General features: G+C 36.5%; 1 protein-coding gene across 1 annotated transcript in view; it reads left to right on the forward strand.

Moving 5' to 3' along the window:
* MYO16 (myosin XVI) overlaps window positions 1-23,716 on the forward strand; it is a 583,910-nt gene that overhangs the window by 198,027 nt on the left and 362,167 nt on the right. The window contains exons 9-10 of the mRNA XM_019039479.4: window positions 29-182; window positions 21,227-21,377. Of these exons, the coding sequence (XP_018895024.4) occupies window positions 29-182; window positions 21,227-21,377 (305 nt within the window). The remainder of the gene's footprint in view (window positions 1-28; window positions 183-21,226; window positions 21,378-23,716) is intronic.

Raw genomic sequence — 23,716 nt, forward strand, 5'->3', positions numbered from 1 at the left:
TCTGATTTTTCTTATTTTTTTCTTGTAGATATTGCTGCCTCTGAGTTTATTGAGGAAATGCTGCTGAAAGCCGAAATTGCCTGGGAAGAAAAAATGAGAGAGCCTTTATCTGCTTCTACCTTAGCTCAAGAAGAGCCCTATGAAGAGATCATTCACGATCTTCCCGTACTGTCGAGTAAGCTGTAAGTGTCTTCCTGCTTATTCTCTTTTGCCATCTTCTCTACCTGCTGGTCGGTTTAGAGCCCATATTAAGTCTGACTCTCAGCCAAAGAGTTAGAACAATTAAAATGGCTTATCAATGTATATACCAAAGAATACTTGTTTACCGTGATGAGTTAAACATAATTTTATTTTATAAAAACCCTCTGATTTAAAAACAATCTTACTATATCGGTTATTAAATCAATTTCATGTGCCATGAGACCAAATAATATTTTAAACACATTCCAAGATTTTAGCTAAACTGATAGTGAAGTTTCCAGTGATTATCATTATGGTTGACTTTCCTGAAATAGAAAATACTGATATATGTTTTTTTCTCTCATAAGCGTAAAACTAATCATTTATTGTTGTGTATGTTATCTCCTAAAAATAACTTTCCTGTTGCATTGAAAATGTCAAATGGATTGACATCATTTTCAAGGTCTGAAAAAGGGACACAAAGTGTGATTAATAAGAATGACAAATAACAACTCACATTCGAATTCATGTTAAATTTACTGAAGAATAAGTGTTCATTTAACTCCTAAGATAATGCTTATGTTTCCAGAGTTTCTCTTTGCCAGCATATGGATATACAAACACAGGTGTTATGTATATAACTTAGGTATGCTTACATATTAATTCATTTTCAAATATTTGAAATATTTGTTCGGAATCTACTGACTGTGGTGCTTGGAATATATAATCAAACAGATAGCAAACATTGTCAGGTAGAGATGGACTGTGAATATCTAAATCAATAAGTAAATCTGTATGAATAAATAACATTGCATGTAACGTGTGGGACCTTGTAAAGTCCGTCACATCGTTTTAAAGGCCTTCATTAACAGCAGTCAGGTAAAGAAATTGTGTACCCAGAGCAATATTATAAACAATTGATAGCACCTATAAAATTACTGAAAGATAAATTATTAAACATTGGAAAGCTTGTTACCTCCAGAATGCTACTGCTAAAATATGCATTAAAAGAAGTAAGACAAACATGGAAAACTTTATGAAGTGTTTTAACATGATATACAAGTTCATTGAAAAGCATAGAAATACCCATGGTGAAAATGTACAAAAAGCAAATATATGAAAATCCGGATATTCTAATACAACCCCTCTAAAACAGATCTCTATGAATTTATATATTCATATTCTTCAGAGGTAGTGTTGTGGTTGCTGGAAAGAGCTTTGCCTTATGGCTAATATTTAGTTTGAATGGTTAAAGATGTTAATGCCCAACTTTCAAAAACAAATAGAACAAGTAGGCAAAATATCAACAAGGGAATAGAAGACTTAAATAGCACTAAAAACCAACCAGATCTAACAGACATATTTAGAGCACTTCATCCAGAAATAGTGGAATACATATTCTTTTCAATTGAACATGGAACATTCTTTTACTAAAATCAGAAATGAAAGAGGAACATTACTCCTGAATTTACAGAAACAAAAATAATTAAAAGGAAATATTATGAATAATTGCATACCAAAATATTAGATAACCTAGATGAAATTGATGAATTCCAAGAAAACACCAAGAAACAAAACTAACTCAAGAAGAAAGAGAACATTGGAATAGACGTACAGCAAGTAAAGAGATTGAATTAGTCATCAAAAACTTCTCACAGAGAAAAGCTAATATCCACATGGCTTCGAGGCTGAATTCTTCCAAATGTTTAAAGAATTAACGCCAATCTGTCACAAACACTTTCAAAAACAGAAGAGCAGGGAATTGTTTTTGACTCATTCTATCAGGTCAGAATTACCTGGATACAAAAATCAAATAAAAATGTCAGATAAAAAGAAAACAACAACCTTATGAATATAGCTTTAAGACACCTAAATAAAACACCAGCAAATCAGGTTAAGCCACATATAAAAAGGACTTCACAATATGTCTTTGTGAGATTTATGACAAGAAAGCAAGGCTGAGCATTCAAAAATCAGAAAATATGGTATATCATGTTAATAGAATAAAGAACAAAATCACATGATTGTCTCAATACATGCAGAAAAAGCATTTGACAAAGCCCAACACCCTTTTATGAGAAAAAAGTAAACAAACTAAGAATGGCAGGAAATTTTCTCAACCTGATAAGGGGCAAGTACCAAAAAATAAAAAAAAGAAACAAAACAAAAACAAAACAGGGCTAACGTCATACTCAATGGTGACTGATCAGTTACCCCGTAAGATGAGGACAAAGGCAAGAGTGTCTGCTGTCACCAGCTCTGTTCAACATTGTATTTGTGGTTTTAGCTCGAGCAACCTAGCAAGAAAATAAATAAATAAATAGTATCCAAACTGGAAATGAAGAAGTAAAACTATCTCTATGTTCAGATGACATAATCTTGTGTATAGAAAATTCTAAGGAATTTACAAAAAAATCCTATTTGAACTAAGAATATAGTTCAAGAGTATGGCAATACCCATGATCAAGGCACAGAAACAATCTGTATTTCTACACACAGCAATTCATAATTCAAAAATGAGATTGAAAACATGCTTACCCAGTAGGTTAGAAAAAAAGGAAAAATTAAAAATAATTTACAACAACATAAGAAAAACAAAATACAAGAAAATTTAAGAAGAGAACTGCAAGTTTTTACACTGAAAACTACAAAACATCACTGAAAGAAATTAAAGAGCCTAAATATATGGAAAGAAATATTAAATTCATGGATTAGAAGACTTAATATTGTTAACACAATCTCTATAAAAATACCAGATGACTTTTTGCAAAAATTGATAGGCCAATATTTAAAATCACATAACAATTCAAGGACCCAGAATCCCTAAAATAATTATGTGAAAAAAGAACAAAGTTGGAGAACTCACACAACCCTATTTCAAAACTTACTTAAAATCTATAGTAACTAAGACATTGTGATACTGGCATAAGATGGAAATATATCAACAGAATAGAACTGAGAATCCAAAAAGAACCCCTTACATTTCTGGTTAACTGATTTTTGCAAAGAATGCCAACATGATTCTATGGGAAAGAATAGCCTTTTACAATAAACAGTACTGAGACAACTGGATATTCACATGCAAAATAATGAGTTGGACCTGAACTTTATATCATACATAAAAATTAACTCAAAATGGATCATTGACCTAATGTAAGAGCTAAAACTATAAAACTCTCTTTAAAAAACGTAAATCTTTCTGACTTTGGATGAGGCAATGGTTTCTTAGACATGACACCGAAAGATAAGCAATAAAAGCAAAAGTAGATAAACTAAAGATTTTAGTGGTTTCAAAGACAGTAATAAGAAAGTGCAAAAAAAGACACACAATGGGAGAAAATTTCTTCAGTGCTATATCTAACAAAATGTAAAGGGATGCTTACAACTCAACAATAAAAAGACAAATAACTCCCTTAAAAATGGGCAATGCATTTGAATATATGTTTCTTCAAAGAAGATACAATCATAGCCCATAAGCACACACAAAAATACTCTACATTATTTATCAGGAAAAGCCAAATGGAAACCACCATGAGATACCACTTTATACTTCCTAGAATGGCCATCAATAAAGAACAAAAAAATAAAGGCAAATCAGTGTTGGCAAGGATGTGGAGGAACTGCCACTCTCGTATGGTGGTAGTGGGAATGTCAAATGGTGAGGCAGTGATGGAAAACAATCTGGCAGTTCTCAAACAGTTGAACGTAGGTTTACCACATGACCCATAAATTCTTCTCCTAGGGGCATTGTTTATCTCCCAGATAATGAAAATATATGTCTACACAAAAACCTGTACATAAATATTCATAGGAGTTTTATATATAAGAACAATAAAAAAGGGGGAACAACTGTCCATGACTTCACCATGTATTCCGTCATCTGAATCATGGCTGCTCATTTTTCTTTGTCAGTTTTAACCCCAACTTCCTATTCCTTTGCATTCTAAAGGTGATTTGGTTTTTTTTCCCCCAGAATATATTTTGCTACAATTGCAAGAAAGAATGGAATAGTTCATTTTTGTGTTATCTCAGGATACAAGTCAAACTTCTGCTTTACAGTAAACTCATATTTATTGTTTCAGTGAGCATTTTGTGCAGTAAATCATGATTTAGTAAGGTTAAGGACATCACTTCCACTATGGCCTGCTGTCAGTAAACTCTGCCTGTCTTTAAATATTTGATGAATTGGAAATGCCTATGCTATTTGATTATCCCATATTTCGTGTTTTCTAAGGTGTCTCCTATCCAATCAGCATTCCTAAGTTTTCCCCATGTTGCCTGACTTTCAAGCTCATGTCTAAAAATGTGCAGCTTTAATTTCAAAGGCCCTTCCACCTGTAACATTCTGTATCTGTAAGGACTGATCCCTGTAAGCCTGCTTTGTCTTCCTTCCATACTTGACTGCTCTTCACTCTGCTCCTCAGTTCCTTCTGACTGGGCGCCTCCTCTCTGTGTTGCCTTTCTGTCTTTAGATGTGTTTAAGTGCCTCACTTGCTGTTATTGCCACTAATGAAACAGCTGCCGCTGAATATGCCCTTTAGCATCTGAGCATGGACGTGCTCACTCAGGGTTTTTCATCACTGAGCAGTTTGGATATGTGCCAGCTTGCATCTCTAATATTCTAGTTCATGGAGCCCGTGAGATAAAGCCCACAGAGATTCTTCATGTTGCCTAAGTGGAGTAGTTCATTGATGAAAGGGGTTTTTTTACTTATTATTTGTAATAATAACAACAGTTTTGACAACTGATATTTTTTACTACAGTTACCAGGTGCTGAATCTTGAGCAAACTAGTTTGGATAATTTCATTTAACTCTCAGAACAACACCTGGATGCATGTCCTGTTACTTAACCATTTGATACACACCTAGCTGAGGCTTGGAGCTTCAAGAACATGACTCATGCCACACGTGTGCTAAATCTGTTATTGTTTCAGTGAGGAGGTCATTTTTATTTGTAATTCCAAAGCTTATCATTTGGCTTTAAAAAGGAAATTGATAGTGCCTGAACTCCCTCTCTGAGTGTTCCCGGTGAGGCCTGGTGGCATAGTGCTTATGGGCAGAGACTCCAGAGCCACTATCCAGTTTCAGATCCTGGCTCTGCCATTTACTGGCTCTATGACCTTGAGCGATTCAGTCAACCTCTTTGTGACATTTTTACTGAAGTACAAAATGTGGGTGTTGTTTTGTAAAGAATCTGGCTGATTTTTGTCCTTGATTTCTGGGGGGAAACCAAATCCTTGGAATTTCCCATGGAATAACAGTGCATTTGTTACTCATGAGCCCTTTGGATCACATCTGAGTTTATCCTACCAGGTGAGATGACTCAGGGTAGGGGCCTAGTCATGCCAGAAAAACCAACAATGTGATTAAAGACCAACCATGTGATTAAAACCAGCCCAACCTCCAGGAGTAGCAGGACAGGCTCGAGATGGAGTTCAAACATGTGGCCAATGATGGCATCATTGATGCCTACGTGACGAGACACCAATAAAAACTGTGGACATTGAAGCTCCGTGGAGACTCCGAATTGGTGAGCACATCAGTGGGCTGGAGTTTGATGTACCCTGCATCCTTGGGGAGGGGGCTCAGAAGCTCTGCATTTGGGACCCTCTCAGACTTTTTCATATGTATTTGTTTGCCAGTCTTGTCTTAATTTGTGTCCTTTATGATAAAGCTGTATTAGTACTTTGGTGAGTTTTGTAAGCCATTCTAGTAGTTTGTCAAACCTCGGGGGCTTGTGAGAATCTCAGAATTTGTAGCTCGTTGCTCAAAAGTTCAAGTGGCCTGGGGACCCCCAAACTTTTGGCTGGAATCTAAAATGGGGGCAGTCTTGATGAGGACTGTGCCCTTAACCTGTAGGCTCTGGGCTAACCCTTGGCGGTTAGCATAATTGTACTGTAGGACATCAGAGTTTGATGATGATAGTAATAATAACTGTATCATAGGGTTGTTCTTCATAACTGAGTTAATATTTATAGAGCATTTAGAGCAATATCTGCCTCATTGTAAGTACTAAATAATTGCTTAAGAAATGACCAGAAAAAGATGTTCTTCACTTATCTTTGAACTGGCAGCAAAAGCATCTAAAGAAGAATGGCTTTGTAGCTCTAGGCTGAGACAAAAATAGTGGTAGGCCTTCCGCTGGGTGCTTTTAAACTGATTATAACCATATGGAGAAAATCTTATTTTCTAAGCAGCTGGAAAGAAAATCTAATATCAGGAAAGACCAGCTTTGGTTGGGTGAATACTCTGATGAGGTTGTGTGGGGGCTGAGTCTCCAGAGTTTCTGAGTCATCTGTGACCTGGGATAGAGAAGAAATGCCACTTTCCTGGGGATGAGAAAAGACTATGAGGAGGGGACCTAAGCAGGGCTGAGGGCCACAGGAAAAGGGACTGCTTGGAGTTGATCCCAGGGTGGCCTCAGCCAAGTGGCTCTTGGGGAGGAGAAATACCCCATGGGGATTTTTGAATGAAATAATATATAATGCAATGTGCCCCTTTTGACCTTAATAAAAGGATAAGACTCACAATAGATTTGGGAAAGCTCTGAAAAATCACAGCCTACTCATCTGACAAAGGGCTAATATCCAGAATCCACAATGAACTCAAAGAAATTTACAAGAAAAAAACAAACAACCCCATCAAAAAGTGGGCAAAGGACATGAACAGACACTTCTCAAAAGAAGACATTTATGCAGCCAAAAAACACATGAAAAAATGCTCACCATCACTGGCCATCAGAGAAATGCAAATCAAAACCACAATGAGATACCATCTCACACCAGTTAGAATGGTGATCATTGAAAAGTCAGGAAACAACAGGTGCTGGAGAGGATGTGGAGAAATAGGAACAGTTTTACACTGTTGGTGGGACTGTAAACTAGTTCAACCATTGTGGAAGTCAGTGTGGCGATTCCTCAGAGATCTAGAACTAGAAATACCATTTGACCCAGCCATCCCATTACTGGGTGTATACCCAAAGGACTATAAATCATGCTGCTATAAAGACACATGCACACATATGTTTATTGTGGCACTATTCACAATAGCAAAGACCTGGAACCAACCCAAATGTCCAACAATGATAGACTGGATTAAGAAAATGTGGCACATATACACCATGGAATACTATGCAGCCATAAAAAAGGATGAGTTCATGTCCTTTGTAGGGACATGGATGAAATTGGAAATCATCATTCTCAGTAAACTATCGCAAGAACAGAAAACCAAACACCGCATATTCTTACTCATAGGTGGGAATTGAACAATGAGAACACATGGACACAGGAAGGGGAACATCACACTCTGGGGACTGTTGTGGGGTGGGGGGAGGGGGGAGGGATAGCATTGGGAGGTATACCTAATGCTAGATGACGAGTTAGTGGGTGCAGCACACCAGCATGGCACATGTATACATATGTAACTAACCGGCACATTGTGCACATGTACCCTAAAACTTAAAGTATAATAATAATAAAAAAAGTCAGATATTAATATTAATCTTTGGATCTTTATCTTATTTTATAAAAGCAGGAAAAAAAGGCTCGTTGTATTTTCTACAGTGAACAATTTATGTAGCTATGTTTCTAGGGTTAACATTGAGAACTGTCTATTCAGTCCATTATTTTAAGTGCCAAAATATCCAAATCACATATGTCATATCTTTACATCTGTTTCTGTTAGTAATAATATTTTTATTACAAATTCAAATTCAGCTGGACCCATTTCTCATGAACGGTGCCTTCACAGTGTCCTCACATGGTGGAAGAGGGACACAGTGATCTCGGGGCAGTTTTATAGAGGCTTTAATCCTCCTGAGAGTTCCACCCTCATGACTTAGTCACCTCGTAAAACCCCTACTTCTTAATGCTATCACTTTGAGGATTGGGTTTCAATAGATGAATGTAGGGGCCACACAACATACCAGCCACTGTCCTGGCCACTAAAACACATGCAGAAGTCTACCGGGCATAGAGTTGCCAGGTAAAATGCAAGAAATGCAGCTAAATTTGAATTTGTAATTTAAAAAATCATTTATTATTTGTAATTGTCAAAGATGTTTTATCTGCTAGATCTAGCAAGCCTTTAACAGGATAGGGCTTCAAGGAATTAAAAAGGACAGATTTCTCTGGTAAGCATCATTGTTTCTTTCCTTCTATTGCCTTCCTTCTTGATACAGAAGTGTGTGAATGCCAAGTAATCTTGCAACCAAAAAATGAAAGTTACTTTCTTTTTTCCAGACAGAGTTTCACTCTTGCTGCCCAGGCTGGAGTGCCATGGCACAATCTCAGCTCACTGCAACCTCTGCTTCCTGGGTTCAAGCGATTCTCTGGCCTCACCCTCCCGAGTAGCTGGGATTACAGGCGCCCACCACCACACCCAGCTAATTTTTGTATTTTTACTAGAGACAGGGTTTTACCACCTTGGCCAGGCTGGTCTTGAACTCCTGACCTCAGGTCATCCACCCGCTTTGGCATTCCAAAGTGCTGAGATTACAGGCGTGAGCCACCATGCCCAGCTGAAAGTTACTTTCTAAGAATAACAGAGCAGGAAGCTAGAACAAATCAAAGGCCCAGAAGATCTGGAGAAGGTTACCATCCCTGGGCTGCCTATTTCTGCTTTTCTTGTTATGTGAGAAAAATCAATGTCCATTTCCTTAAGATACTATTCTTAGTTTCTGAGGTGGGCAGCCTAAAGGAATATTGGCTGGTGCTACAGCTGCTGTAACTTTGGGGTATCATGCTCTTGGGGTATCTTGCTTCTTGTGCCAAAGTTTTAGGACTCCAAAGATTTAGAAGTTGTGGAAATGATACTACTTTGACTTTCCAGTGTATTTCAATGTTCCGTATGGATTTTTTTTTTTTTTTTTGAGACAGAGTCTCGCTCTATCGCCCAGGCTGGAGGGCAATGGCACAATCTTGGCTTACTGCAACCTCCGCCTCCTGGGCTCAAGAGATTCTCCTGCCTCAGCCTCCTGAGTAGCTGGGATTATAGGCGTGCACCACCGTGCCCAGCTAATTTTTGTATTTTTAGTAGAGACAGGGTTTCACCATGTTGGCCAGGCTGGTCTTGAACTCCTGACCTCAGGTGATCCACCCGCCTCAGCCTCCCAAAGTGCTAGGATTACAGGCGTGAGCCACCGTGCCCAGCCCCATGTGGATTTGTATGTCCTGAATACCTCTTTTTCACAAGCAGAAGAAATTTCTCATAACTAGAGTGGCCATAGGTGCCCATTTGGTCCAGTCTGGTTTCTGCTTGTTTCCCCAGCATGATGATGAATAAAATCCTCTTTCAGTATTAAAATGTCCCAGTTGGCACCTTAAGTTCTACTTTCGCAGAATCAGAAAACTGTGGCATAAAATTTCTTGTATAGTTTCACTTCACATTAATATATTAAAGAATATTAATGCATAGTATTTAAGTAATAATAAATCATATTTGTATATAGTCTTTTAGATTACAAATGACTTTTATATCAAATAAGTCATTTGATATGTATGTGTAATTTTTTTATTTAGTAATCTATAAAACATCAAGCCTTTTTAATCAAATATTACAACTACATTGTTAAATTCTACAGAATGTGTTTACAAAATATTGATAAACCTGTCAATAAGTTCCTTAATTATTTTCACTTAGGTATTCTGAAGTCCAGTAGTGCACAAAGAGAAATGTCATAGAATACAGGGACAGAATGATACATTCAGGGAGCATTCCTAGCAAAGCTAACACTTGGAACTTTCAGAATCTTCCTTTGTATATACATAAAACTACTAAATTATACTTGATTTCCAGATTTTCCCTTAAACAAGCTATTAAAAATTTTTTTGCATGTATCTGTTGAGAGCTGTTAGATTAATATGTCTCAAAAACAATCCAAACTCCAGTTCAGCCAATGACACATTGAAAGTTTTATTTGCTTTTTAGACACAGGTAATATTTTACCATAATGGTCTTTAAATTGTAAAAAAAAACTTACAAAAATTAATTTTTGGAAGGACCAAACATAAAGCAATTAATTCCAATCTCTCCAAGAGCTCTTTCATTTAATATTAATCTTTGGATCTTTATCTTATTTTATAGAAGCAGAAAAAAAACAAAAAATGTAATTGAATTTTCTACGGTGAAAAATTGATGTAGCTATGTTTGTAAGAGTAACGTTGAGAACTGTCTATTCAGTCAATTATTTTAAGCACCAAAATAACCAAGTCACACATGCCATATCTTTACATCTGTTTCTGTTAGTTTTTGTTGTTGTTGTTGTTGTTGTTCTTATGTATCTCAATAGATTCCATTTTATTTCATCTCTATGGTTTTCTAAAATTGCTTTAGTTATAATGGGCGATCATTGTTGCCTTTGTTAGTTTCATTTTATGACATTCCTGCTTCCATTTTCAGAAATAAAATCCTATTTCCTACAGGCACATTTTCTCTGCATGAAGTTACTTTGATGTTTGTCAAAATAAGTAAGTCTGGCGTAAATCCAGTAGAGTTCAGAAATTGGTTGTCTGCTGGTATATTCTCATCTATTTTTTTTCACAGTCAGAGTTAAATCTGTCTCTACTGTATTAATCTAAGCTACCCTTGGATGGTACTGATTTTCTTTTTTAAAATGTTTATGGGATCTGTCTTACCAATAGAAAATACACTATCTCATTTCCATTTTTTCTCACCAAATAAAGTTCTATTACTAATAATTTATTTTTCATAATCAGAATAAGAATTTCTTGTTGAATAAAATTTGGAAAGTGCAGAAAAACATATAGAAACATGAAAAAAATGACTCATTTGCTTCAAAGAAAAACTGCACCAGAGAAGTTATACAGGAAAGAAAGACTTTACTAAAAACTATTGCACCAAGGGAGAATGATTGAGCTCAATTCTACTGAACAAAAAGTAGGAGAGTTTCTAAGTGCTGGGGTGAGCTGGGGGGAAAGTACTGTAGCACTTTAGGAGGGAGTTTTGTCAAGGTGATTAAGCCATGGGCATTTGCTAATTGTCCTTTATAGGCTCCTGTGCTCCACAAAAACTGGGAAATATGTGGGCTATGTTCTTCCCTGTTTAGATTTCAAAGGGATGACTCCCAGGTCATAAAGATATTCCTGGGTTGTAAAACTGGCCAGAGGCTGGGAGAAGATATACATCTCAAAGAGGCAGAGAAAAAAATTGCAGTTCAGTTTTCTAAAGACATTGCTCCAAGAAAAGGGAGTTCAGAGGACTAGAGATAGTCCAAAGTTGAGCTGAGAGAAGAAGGTTAAGGCCTTCTGGTCACTACCCCACCTTTGTGATGAAACTGCTATTAACTTGGAATTTTTCCTTTTGCCCTTTATATGTTTCGTGTTTTATTCAGTCTTGTACTCTCTCTCTCTCTCTCTCTCTATATATATATATATATATATATATTCACATCCTATTTTAAAACATAATCTGATAAATATTTTTCCAATCAATGAACAATTTAATGTGTATTAAGAAAATACCAGTGATTAAAATTATTTCTTTTTTTAACAAATAGCATTTTACTATGTGTGTCCTTAAATTCTACGAATGCATAGTAAATGAAAATTTAAATATATTGAAGTTAAATTTTCTGAATGCTATTATTAATCACAATGATTATAGATAAAAATGTTTTATTGTTAAAGAAAGAGAGAAACCTAAACAATTGTTCTATGGAAATTTAAAATATTGTATGCCATCAGCCTAGCTGTACAATTTGCACTTTTCTTGTAGAAAATAACTGCATAACTAATTAATATACTGCCTTTCAAACCAAGTATATTACTTAGAATTGTTTTTTTTTCTTATATGAATAAGAGAGTGATATGGTTTAGATGTGTCCCCACCCAAATCTCATCTTGAATTATAGTTCCCATAATCCCCGCATTTCCTGGGAGGGACCTGGTGGGAGGTAATTGAATCATGAGGGCAGTTTCCCCCATGCTGTTCCCTTGATAGTGAATGAGTTCTCACAAGATCTGATGGTTTTATAAGCATCTGGCATTTCCCCCTGCTGGCACTTATTCTCTCTCCTGTCACCTTGTGAAGAGATTCCTTCCGCAATTATTGTAATTTTCCTGAGGCCTCTTCAGCCATGTGGAACTGCGAATCAATTAAACCTCTTTCCTTTATAAATTACCCAGTCTCAGGTATGTCCTTGTAGCAGCATGAGAACAGACTAATACAGTAAATATGTACTGGGAGTGGGGTGCTGCTGTAAAGATTCCCAAAAGTGTGTAAGCAACTTTGTAACCGGGTAACAGGCAGAGGCTGGAACAGTTTGAAGGGATGAGAAGAAGACAGGAAGATGAGGGAAAGTTTGGAACTTCTGAGAGACTTGTTGAATAGCTTTGACCAAAATGCAGATAGTGATATGGACAATGAAGTCCAGGCTGAGGTGGTCTCAGATGGAGATGAGGAACTTGTTGCGAACTGGAACAAAGGTGACACTTGCTATGCTTTAGCAAAGAAACTGGCAGCATTTTGCCACTGCCCTAGAGAATTGTGAAACTTTGAACTTAAGAGAGATGATTTAGGGTATCTGGCAGAATAAATTTCTAAGCGGCAAAGCGTTCAAAAGGAAACAGAGCATAAAAGTTTGGAAAATTTGCAGCCTGATGATGCAGTAGAAAAGAAAAATTATTTCTTGGGGAAAAATTCAAGCCTCCTGCAGAAACTTGCATAAGTAACAAGGAGCCAAGTGCTAGTCACCAAGACAATGGGGAAAATGTCTCCAGGGCATGTCAGAGACCTTCACTGCAGCCCCTCTCATCACAGGCCAGGAAGTCTGGGAGGCAAAAATGGTTTTGTGTTTTGTGAGCTGAGCCCAGGACCTCACTGCTGTGTGTTGCTGAGGGAGTTGGTGTCCTGCACCCCAGCAACTTCAGCCTCAGCTGCAGCTCAAAGGGGCCAAAGTATAGCTTGGGCCTTGCTTTGGAGGGTGCAAGCCCCAAGCCTTGGTGGAATACATGTGGTGTTGGGCCTGTGGGTGCTCAGAAGTCAAGAATTGAGATTTGGGAAACTTAGCCTAGACTTCAGAGGATGTATGGAAACATCTGAATTTCCAGGCAGAATTTTGCTGCAGGAGTAGAGCCCTCATTAGAGAAGCCCTGCTAGGGCAGTGTGGAAGGGAAATCTGGGGTTGGAGCCTCCACACAGAGTCCCCACTTGGGCACTGCTTAATGGAACTATGAGAAGTGGGCCATGTTCCTCCAGACCCCAGAATGGTAGAACCACTGAAAGCTTGCACCATGCACCTGGAAAAGCTGCAGACCCTCAATGCCAGCCCATGAAAGCAGCCGGGTGCAGGGCCATACCCAGCAAAGCCAGGGGGACAGAGCTACCCAAGGCCATGGGAGCCCACCTCTTGCATCAGTGTAACCTGGATGTGAGACGTGGAGTCAAAAGAGAATCATTATGGAACGTTAAGGTTTAATGACTGCCCTGTTGTATTTTGGACTCGCATGGGGCCTGTACCCCTTTCTTTTGGCAAATTTCTCCCATTTGGAATGGGGTTATTTACCCAATGCCTGTACACCTAGTGTATCTAGGAAGTAACTAACTTGCTTTCAATTTTACAGGCTCATAGATGGTGGGGACTTACCTTGACTCAGATGAGACTTTAGACTTGGACTTTTGCGTTAATGCTGGAATGAGTTAAGACTTTGGGGGACTGTTGAAAAGGCATGATGTTTGAAATGTGAGGACATGAGATTTGGGAGGGGCCGGGGTGAAATGATATGGTTTACCTGTGTCACCACCCAAACATCATCTTGAATTGTAGTTCCCATAATCCCCACGTGTGGTGGGAGGGATCCAGTGGGAGGTAATTGAATGATCAGGGTGGTTTCCCCCATGCTGTTCTCATGATAGTGAGTGGAGTGCTCATGAGATCTGCTGGTTTTATGAGCATCTGGCTTTTCCCCTGTTGGCACTCGTTCTTCCTCCTGCCACCCTGTGAAGAGGTGCCTTCTGCCATGATTGTAAGTTTCCTGAGGCCTCCCAAGCCATGTGGAACTGTGAGTGAATTAAACATCTTTCCTTTATAAATACTCATTCTCAAGTGTGTCCTTATAGCAGCATGCAAATGGACTAATACAGAGAGTCTTTGTAACTATTTATTTGCGATTATTGTTAGTGGTATATCTTATATAAGCTATGATATAATTGAGTGAGTTAGTGACTTATTTTTGAGATGCAGGTGAAAAGTTCTATGAGAGATTATTTATTAAGAATACAAAACTGTAGGGCTTGATATATACTTAGATATTACCTAGTTTAACTCTTCCATTTTGCAAAGGTGAAACTGTGACCCAGAGATTTCAAAGGGCTTAAAGGTTCAGGTGGTAGCCAACTTGAACCAACTTGAGGTAAAATCTGATTTAAATCTGATTTAAAATGATGTCTCCATAGTCTTAAGCCAATCTTTTTTCCAACTATAGCTCTCATGGAGTCTGCCAGTGATACTGCAATTAGATTTGAGATATGAAAGGAATATTTCAACTATTTTACTAAACTCAGTACTTCTTCTAAAGAAAAGTATTTATTCTAAAGAAATCTTTCTACTTGGTGATTTTTTTTTGTATTTCATAAACTACCTTCTTTGTTTGCACCTTGACCAATCTACTCTTTTATTAATCACCCTAGACTCAAAAAATTTGGTATATGCAAACCCTCTCTTTAGTTTATAAAACTCTCTGATGAAGAAGAAAAAAATATGATTGATAGATGAAGAAAAATACAGAAAATGTTTTTATATGAGAGTAGATGTAGACAGTGTGGCACGTGGGTAAGCACACAGGTTCTGGAGCTTAGAACTGACAGTTTCAAACCTCAGCTCCAGTAGCACCTGCTGTGTGTCCAGAGCAAGTTCTTCTCCTCTGTGCCCTCAGTTTACTCATTCATAAAACAAACAGACATTATAAAATAATGAACACTTTATAATGTTGTTGTGAAAATGAAAAAAATTTAATACATGCAGCGTGTTTAGAACAGAAGACTATCACATGTTAAATGTCATATAATTAATATAACATTTTGCAGATAGTTCACTCAAATTATAGAAAAAAATAGGGAAAGGGCACAAACGGTGGCTTACGCCTGTAATCCCAGCACTTTGGGAGGCCAAGGCAGGTGGGCCACTTGAGGACAGGAGTTTGAGACCAGCCTGGCCTCAGAATTTCATAATGAAACCCTGTCTCTAGTAAAAATTTAAAAAAAAAAAAAGCTTGGCATGGTGGTTCATGCCTGTAGTCCCAGCTATTCAGGAGGCTGAGGCAGGAGAATCACTTGAACCTGGGAGGAAGAGGTTGCAGTGAGCCAAGATCACACCACTGCACTCCAGCCTGGGTGACAGAGTGAGGCTGTCTCAAAAAAATAAAAAATATGTATATATATATATACACACACACTATACATATACATGCACACTATATATATACACTATATATATATATATACACACACACACACAAATGCACACACACACACACACACCATAACAACTATTTTAAAATATGTGAAGGGGTTTTATTTCAAAGAAGCGTAGAACATATTCTTGGGAACTCTATGAATGATGAATGAAGTTACAGCAGACAGGCATTGTCCCAGTGGTGCTTGTGGAAGGAAGAAGGTCTCTTTGGAAGTAATATTTTATCATTTGATGGTATTTGTCTTAGTTCATTTTTTGTTACCTATAACAGGATACCTAAAACTGGATAATTTATAAGAAATGAGAGGTATTTCTTATGGTTCTGGATGCTGAGAAGTCCAAGGTAGAGGGATGACATCTCATGAGTGCCTTCTTGCTGAGGGGACTCTCTGCAGAGTCCCGAGGTGGCACAGCATATCTCATGATGAGGGGCTGAGAGTGCTAGCTCAGGCCTCTCTTCCTCTTCTTATAAAGCCATCAGTCCCACTCCCATTAATCCATTAACCCAATAATCTATTAATCCATGAATGGATTAACTTATCCATGGGGGCAAAGGCCTCATTACCTAATCGCCTCCTAAAAGTTCCACCTCTCAATACTGCCACACTGGGGACAAATATTCAAATCACAGCAGCATCAAGCAGATCTGGCTATGAAATTTTTATGAGCATTATAAGCCTTTTCATAGTAATTTTTTTTTCAATTAATAACTATACTATTGAGAAGAACAGTCTACCTTGGTCCGTGAGCATCCTTCACTTTCTTGCTCAATATGTCAGACTGCAAGGCATATGTAGATAGCTACATAGACAACTGAGTAAATTTAAAGAATCATATCATTCACTCCCAAAAAGAGGGGACTGACTTATTTGCTCCTTGATACAACGTTTGTTGCTTGCTCAAAAGATACTTGATATCTAGCTGGCTTTCTCTCCTGTAACAGCACTTTCTCTAGTGTTGGCATCCATTAAGATCCAGCTGTTTTGTGTTCTTCCTACTTCCTCCTCCTCACTACATGGAACAGAAGATAAAGGAGAACTGATATAAACATAAAGCTCTGTGTCTTCCATGAGTAATAAAGTCTTTTATCTCTCCTCCAGGGAACTCTTGTCTTCTGCAACTAACCATGGAACTGGTTAACTTACAAGCTAACTTATTAGATTGTAAGTAGGGTGAAATCTCAGAAGCATGACAGTTCTAGACACATAAAAACAGCAGCTGATTTATTCCCTGCTTATGGCCATAGTCATGATGCTAATCTCTTTATGTGCATTATGTTATTAATCCTTCACTATAGTCCTTTTGCAATTTGGTTTTGCAGAATGGCTACATAACTCACCCAAAGTGGTAGAACCAGACATCAAACATGGTAGTTTTACTGACTTGAAAATGCATGCCCATATATCTGTACTGTACCATGCTATCTCATATTAATATATGATCCTCTGTCCCCTCACCTACTTGCAAGTATTTTCATTGGCTAAAACACTATAAAACATCATTATCCAGAGTTCAAACTAAGGAAAACTCGCCTTGCATTTCTGTAAATTTATTTCTTAATATTCCTGACTTTCCATCAGGCCTGACCTATTTGGTAGTCTCTTTTTTTATTCATGCTTTCCTAGGTTCTATTGTTCAGTTGGAAGGCAGGGCATAGAGACGGGCTGCAAAGTGGTGAGACTGTGGTGGTTACTGAAAGCAACCCTTGAATTTACTCTCTTCTTGCTATGTCAAGGTTAATATACAAAATCATTTGTGTATTTATATACTAAAATTCAATAAATGGAAATTGGAATTTTATTCTTATTTATTCATTTGTTTCATTATTTTTTGAGACCAGGTATCACTCTGTCACTCAGGCTGGAGCATACTGATGCAATCACAGTTCACTGCAGCCTCGACCTCATGGGCCCAAGTGATCCTCCCACCTCAGCCTCCTGAGTAGCTGGGACTACAGGCATGCACCACCGCAGCTGGCTAACTTTTTACTTTTTGTAGAGAAGGGGCTCACTGTGTTGCCCAGGCTGGTCTCAATCTCCTAGACTTAAGCAATCCTTCTACAGTCAGCCTCGGCATTTTAAAATACATTCTTAAAACCATAAAACAGAATAAATCTAAAAATTATTTGGAAGATTTTCATTCTGAAAGCTAAAACATATTGGGGAAGGAAATTGACAAAGATCAAAATAAAGGTACTTGTTTTCATGCATGACACAAGTTGAGATTGTCAGTATTTCAATTCTCACCAAACTGGTTTATCAATTGAATGCAATGCTAATCAAAATCACAACAGGTATTTTTGTAAAAATTCACAAACAAATTCAAAATGTATATGAAAATGCTAAAGATCTCCAATTGCCAGATAATTTTCAAAGTGAAAACAAAGTTGGATGACTCACATGACTGGTTTCAAGGCTAAATGAGGAGATACATGAATCAAGACAGTGTAGTGTTAAGAATGAATGATTACATCAATGAATGATAATGAATGATTATATCAATGAAACACACTGGAGAGTCCCAAAGTAAACCCACACAGATATGGTCAATTGATTTTTCACAAATATGTCCCACTAAATGAAAGTGAAAGTCACTTTTTAAAAAACAATGCTGAAACATTTGGACATCCATATGAGAAAATAATGTACTTCAACTCATATACAGCACTGTATACAAAAAGCAACTCACAATGGATCATAGATCAAAGTGTAAAGCTTAAAATTGTACAAATCCTAGAGTAAAACCCAGGAGAAATTTTTGGTAACATTGGGTTATGAAAGGAACTTAGATAAGTCACAGAAGCACAAACTGTAAGAGAATTTTTTTCTTTGAAACACAATTATGCAAATAAAACTACAAAGATGCTGAGTGGGAGAGAATATTTGCCAAGAGCTTATCTGATAAATGAGTTGGATACAGAATATATAAAGTCAATAATCTGAAAACAAAGAAACCAATATAAATAGTCAAAAGATTTGAGCCCACATTTTACCAAAGAAGAGAAACTTTGTATGGAACTACAAAAACTCTAAATAGCAAAAGCTATTTATTTCAGAAGGAGCAAAGTTGAAAGCATCACATCCCCTGATTTCAAACTATATTACAAAGCTATAGTAATCAAAATAGTATGATAGTGGCAATAAAACAGACACATAGACCATTGGAACAGAATGGAAAGTGCAGAAATAAACCCAAGCGTATATTGTCAACTGATCTTTGACAGGACTGCCAAGATGCAATAGGGAAAAGAAAGTTACTTTAATAATTGGTACTAGGAAAACTGGATATTCACATACAAAAGAATGAAATGGGACCCTTTTCTTACACCATGTAGAAAAATTAAGTCAAAATGGATGAAAGACTTAAATATAAAAACCATAAACCTCAAAAAAAAAATCAAGAAGCTCCTCAACAACTTTTGTGGCAGTGAGTTTTATGGATATGACACCAGAAGAAAAAAGCACAGATGACAAAAGAAAAAATAAGTCAGTTACATCAGACTATAAGGCTTCTGCACAGCAAAGAAAACAATAAAATCAACAAAATGAAAAAGTAGGATGTTGAATGGGAGAAAATAATTGCAAACCATATACTTAGGTATATATACATATATGTGCATATGTATGTGCAAATATATATGATAAGGGGTAAATATCTAAAGTATGTAATGAACTCACACAGCTCACTGTAAAAAAAAACCTCTAAGTTTTTAATATGAGCAAAGAACCTGAATAGACATTTTTCCAAAGAAGATATACAATTTTGTCCAACAGGTATATGAAAAGGTACTCAATATCAGAGAAATTTAAATTTAAAGCACAACAAAATACCACCTCACACCTGTAAGGATGACAATTATCAAAAAGACAAGAGATAACTAGTGTTGGTGAGGGTGTGTAGAAAAGGGGCCCCTTGAACACTGTTTGTGGGGATGCAAAGTGGTATAGTCACTACGGAAACAAGTATGGAGTTTCCTCAAAAAATTAAAAAATAGAACTACCACATGATCCAGTATTTCAATTCTGGATATTTTATTCAAAGGAAATGAAATCAAGATCTCAAAGAGGTATGTGCTGTCCCATGTTCATTTCAGCGTTATTCACGATAGTGATAATATGGAAACAATCTAAGGCCCATGAACAGATGAAAGGGTAAAGAAATTGTGGTACATATCTACAGAATATTATTCAGCTACCAAAAAATAAAAAGAAATTCTATCATTTGCAGTGGATCAACATGGAAGACATTAGGCCAAGTGAAGTAAGCCAGACACAGACAGACAAATATTACATGATCTTGCTTATGTGTGGACTCTTAAAAACCTGAAAATCACAGAAGCAGAGAGTAGAACGGTGGCTGCCAGTTATTGGAGAGTGGGAGCAAGGGAAGGTGTCAGTCACAAAGCACACACTTGAAGTCGTAAGATGAGCAAATTTTGGAGATCTAGTGTGACATGTTAATTAATAGAATTGTAGTTGCCTTTACAAAATGTCTATCAAATCACATTATACACCTTAAATATATTCCATTTTTATTTAATAAGTATTTTAAAATAAGAAAATGAAATTCAAATAAAAATCACAGTGTGAGAAGCCACTAACACATCTAATAATAATTGACTCCAAGGAGCACAAAGGGTCTCTTGGAGGTGAGAAAGTATTCTATACATTGCTGGTTATTTTGCCCATGCAACTATGTATATCAGTCCAATCTCACTGAACTAAACAACAAAGGGTGAATTGTACTGTATGTAAACTAGACCTCAAATAAATAGAAGTTTAAAAGAGGCAAAAAAAAATTGCACTTAGCTCTTATTAGAATCACAGTGACTATGGTAGACTACATGAAATAACTATGTGTACATAGATTGCACTTGATTAAATACACGTGCATTTCTGCTTATAAGGTAACAATTCAGGAGGCACATTTTTAAATCTTAGTGATACAATGCAACATTTATCATTTATTTTCCATTTATTTTTAATGAACATTATAAAATAATGGCTGTATTTTGGGAATAAAGTCAATAGAAGAATAAAAAGTTAAGTATCTTTTATTTTTTGGCTTTGTTTGAACTGTATAGAATTAACAAAAGTTACTCTGCTTGTAATATTGCAGTCCTTAAAGATATTATTATTTTTAATTCTCATATTATTATTCCGTTGCAAACTTGAAATTTTGCCCATGATTTTGTATTTTAAATCCTAAATGAGTAATTTTTAAACTAATTATACAATTATGCCTTTATTCAGTTGTTTGCAATCTATTTTTGCATTTACATGTTAAATCTTGTCTAGTTCAGCCATGCATTTCAATCCCGGCTCTTAAGTTGTTTATTGATTCATCTATTATAGTCAGATATACATGTGTAAACATTTTATTCTGGAGTTCAAATGAGTATATATTTTTTCTTTTAAAATTAAAATTGAATAAAGTTTGGAATTAATTTTTTAAAAGTTTACAGATTTCTTACTAATTTTTTTCCTGCAGTTTATAAGAAATATTTCTTATCTGAATAAAACCACCATCATAGTCCAACTATCCTGTATTGGTAATTTTCGATTGATAAAACATTAGAAAGAGACTAATTGTAGTATTGATTTTTTTTCCTGTAGCAGTCCCCTGGTGTTACCAATTGCCAAGCAAGACAGTTTGTTGGAAAAAGACATTATGTTCAAAGATGCAACAAAAGGTCTGTGTAAGCAGCAGTCTCAGGACAGCATCCCTGAAAACCCCACGATGAGCGGTTCCACCAAACCCGAGCAGGTAATCACGCCTTCACTGTGTGTCTACCAGTACTTTTTCATATCAAGTAATGTATTAAAATCCAACATATTTCAAAAACAAATGTGCACTAATTTGCATTCAAAGACAATTAATGCATAGATTAATATTTTGCTTGCAGTTTTCATAAACAATTAGTGCATTCTGCTGATCAACAAACATAATTGCTATTGTGCTTTACAATTTGAATTTTGGTTTTGACTTATATGTAAGCTCAGCCAGCGCATTACTTCTTGAATATTTCCAGTTGAGTCATTTGTCATTATTTTGATTTTTATGTATTCTGCGTTTTCTTGGTTTATTCCAATGACCCAAATATTTATGAACAAGAAGGGCAAACCAGTCACTGAATCATTTATTCTTAAAAGTAACTGTGGTCATGCATTGCATGTGTATCTGTGCGTGTCTGTGTGTTTATGTTGCGTGTGTGTGTGTGCATATGTGTACTTGTCTGGTGCCTAAGTTATGGGAGGTAATTTTGGATTTGAAGGGGGAGAGGGGAATGAGCTTGGAGTTATGGCAATTAATGTATTTTATTATGGCCACAGAAATAAATGATTTTGTATATTTCTGTTTTATAAGTGGCAGAATAACTTGCATCCTTGAAAATAGCTTTCTTCAGTGTATCTAATTTTTAATATTTTATAGATATTTTAGCCAGGTTTTCTAAAGATCTTCTTCTTAAAATTTAATTTTAATTTTATTAATTTTTGTTATTTCAAGTAACTAAAGCAGATAAACGAAACATCTGAAACACTTTTAAATTTTAGCAGGTGTATTCATCTGCTCAAGCTGCCATGACAAAACACCACAGTCTGGGTGGCTTGGACAACAGAAATGCATTTCTCACAGTCGTGGAGGCATCTGGATTCTGAGGGTCCAAGGTCAAGGTGCAGGTTGACTGAAGGTGCAGGGCGCCTTCCCACTGCTGTGTCCTTGCAGGACGGACAGCAGGAGGCAGGGAGAATGGGAAGGAGGGAGAGGCAGGGAGGAGCAGGGAGAGGGCACTCTCTGGAGCAATCTTGTAGGCTCAGGATCCCACCCTTATGATTTCATTTAACCTAAATCACTTCCTTATAGGCTCTATCTCCAAATACAGTTGCATTAGGGATGGGGGCTTCCACATATGAATTTGGAGAAATACAATTAGTCCACAGTACTAGACAAATCAAAGTTTAGGTAAAATTTAAGAGAAAATCTGTATATATTTTTTGAGACAGAAGATTGCTGTGTCACTCAGGCTGTAGTGCAGTGTCACAATCATGGCTCATTGCAGCCTCAACCTCACAGGCTCTAGTGATGCTTCTGCCTCAGCTTCAGAGAGCTAGGACTAGGGTGTGTGCCACCATGCTCCGCCATTTTTTTTTTTAAGAGATAGGGTCTCACTATGTTGCCCAGGTTGATCTTGAGTTCCTGGGCTCAGGTGATCCTCCCACCTCAGCCTCCCAAAGTGCTTGGATTATAGGTGTGAGCCACCACACCTGGCAAAATATTCTTAACTTTCTTAAGGATCCTATTAACTTCTGTTAACATTCCAAGCGTTTCTGAGCCATATAATTTGTGTACTTTAATGTCTGGCATAACTTTCCATTTCCGGTTATGATTTAATACTATCCTGTAATTAGTATCCTGTATAGAGGAAAAATGACTATTAATTAACTAGTGTCTAGCACCCTCTTACTCCTTATACATTTTAACACTTATGCCCATAAATTTAGTAATTTAAAAGCTTGGTTTTTGTTTTCATTACAGATATTTAAGACTGAAATTAGTTTGCAGTGAGTGTTGAGGAAACAAATTTCTGAGTTATTTTACAACAGTTGAAACTCAAGAATGAGTTCTGTTTCCTAATTGTTTTCATGGGAAGCCACTTTGAATAAAGTCTTATAGGTGCTTTCTCTTGTTATATATAAACCCATTACTGCTCACCTTTAGCTTTTACGAAATAATATCATTATATATATATATACATATATATATATACACACACACATACGTGTGTGTATATACATATATATATATACACACATACGTGTGTGTATATACATATATCCTTTGGGGAGGGGAAAATTTTATTTTTAATAGCTTGTTTATTGATTAAAATATTACATTGTAGGATTCTATTAGAATAGTTATGTGAGCAAAGAAATTGAGTATGACTGACAATTGAACACTGTTTTTAAACTTATGGAGTTATTTTCCTCATATTTTAATTTGTTATTAAGAATGGGAATGTTAATGTTATTTATTACATAACCTAGAGAAATTAAAGATAACTTTAATTTTTGTTTTATTTTTGTTTTTACTGGCATTGTTTTGAA

This window comes from Gorilla gorilla, chromosome 14 (genome assembly GCF_029281585.2).
Source record: "Gorilla gorilla gorilla isolate KB3781 chromosome 14, NHGRI_mGorGor1-v2.1_pri, whole genome shotgun sequence".
Taxonomy (NCBI): domain Eukaryota; kingdom Metazoa; phylum Chordata; class Mammalia; order Primates; family Hominidae; genus Gorilla; species Gorilla gorilla.